The 1,523-nt window shown below is 38.5% G+C and overlaps 1 protein-coding gene across 1 annotated transcript; it reads right to left on the bottom strand.

Annotated features, from left to right (window-relative positions):
* Positions 1–386: 386 nt before the first annotated feature.
* LOC124107369 (cytochrome c, somatic-like) lies at positions 387–671 on the bottom strand. The gene has a single exon (XM_046465322.1). The coding sequence runs from the start codon at positions 669–671 to the stop codon at positions 387–389; it is 285 nt and encodes a 94-aa protein (XP_046321278.1).
* Between the last annotated feature and the right edge of the window lie 852 nt (positions 672–1,523).

Raw genomic sequence — 1,523 nt, 5'->3', positions numbered from 1 at the left:
AGAGAGTGAAGGGATTTCCCCCATATTTAAACATATTCACATAATCAGTTCTATAAAACTAAATATAAAACCAGTTTTCAGACATCATTCACCATTTTTGTGAAATACTGAACATTACTAATTAAGTCCAACCATAACTTTAAAAAGTGGAAACAGTGATAGAATTTACTGAAGTGGGAATATAACCAAATATTAATTTAACTACAAGTCAGTTTTACTTAAATCAGGATTTAAGTAAAAATATTTTGTCAGTCATTCATGATCTGATTTCTGGTGTATCACATCAATTAAATTATGGTGCACATAAAAAAGCCAAGAGATATTTCTGTTTGGTAATAAATAAGGCAGTAGCTATTACTCATTAGTGGCTTTTTTGAGGTAAACTATTAGGTCTGCCCTTCTCCCTTCTTCTTAATGCCACGAAGACACATTTTTGTTCTAGGGATGTACTTTTTGGGATTCTCCAAATACTCCATCAGTGTATCCTCTCCCCAGGTGATGCCTTTGTTCTTGTTGGCTTCTGTATAAGAGAATCCAGCAGCCTGACCTGTCTTCTGCCCAAACAGTCCATGGAGATTTGGCCCAGTCTTGTGCTTGCCTCCCTTTTCCATGGTGTGGCACTGGGCATATTTCTGAACAAAAATCTTCTTGCCTTTCTCAACATCACCCATTTTTAATTCCTTCTTTCGTCGCTAGCGCAAAGAAAGTTCCCAATCAGAAGCCAGACACCCCACTCTCTAGCCCAAGGACACACCGGTCTGTATCAGTCCTGAGGTAACTTTTTTATTTTAATATTTTTAGTTGTAGATGGACGCAATATTTATTTTTATTTATTTATTTTTATATAGTGCTGAGGATCAAACCCAGTGCTTCGCACATTGCTAGGCAAGTACTCTACCACTTAGCCACAACCCCTGCCCCTGATTTAGCTCTTATGGAGTGAAAATGAACATTGTCAACAAACTCAGATATGAAAAATATTCATATTTTCCTGAAATCTGGGGCCTAACTTTAAGCCTGGGCCAGTGTGAAATGTAACCCTAGTTATTACTGAGACCTAGCCTTCTTACCCACAATTGAACCAAAATAGGCAAACTTACATCTATGTGGAAAATGGAAGCTCCTCTAATCATCAAGACATAACACTTAAAGTCTGACTGAATTGCTGCATGTTAAGCCAGACTGACAAGGACACACCAATCCAACCCTCAGAGATCTTAGCCAGGCTGGTGGTTGCAGCAGAGAGAGCCTGGGCTTCAGGCTACAGTCAACACTTTCCCCTTCCTGCTCCATCACACTCTTTTAGTTTGGGTAAAGCATCTCTCTGCAATCATGATATCCTCAAAAGATGGAATCTTCATCTCTTTGCCCATCGAGCCACTCTCTGGCTTAATCTCTTTCACAGCACACAACTTTTTCAGACACACACCAAAAAAATAAATAAATAAAATAAAAAACCTGCTGAGACAGATACACAAGAAGAACTTGGTTTTCTGCATGTGACAGAAAGCACAAAATGAAAA

The sequence above is a fragment of the Marmota monax genome, unplaced genomic scaffold (genome assembly GCF_021218885.2).
Source record: "Marmota monax isolate L192 unplaced genomic scaffold, Marmota_monax_Labrador192_F-V1.1 WCK01_AAM20220418_F8-fsc00079, whole genome shotgun sequence".
In the NCBI taxonomy this organism is placed as follows: domain Eukaryota; kingdom Metazoa; phylum Chordata; class Mammalia; order Rodentia; family Sciuridae; genus Marmota; species Marmota monax.
Note: the sequence above shows the minus strand (reverse complement) of the source record. Positions and strands in the feature narration are given on the sequence as shown.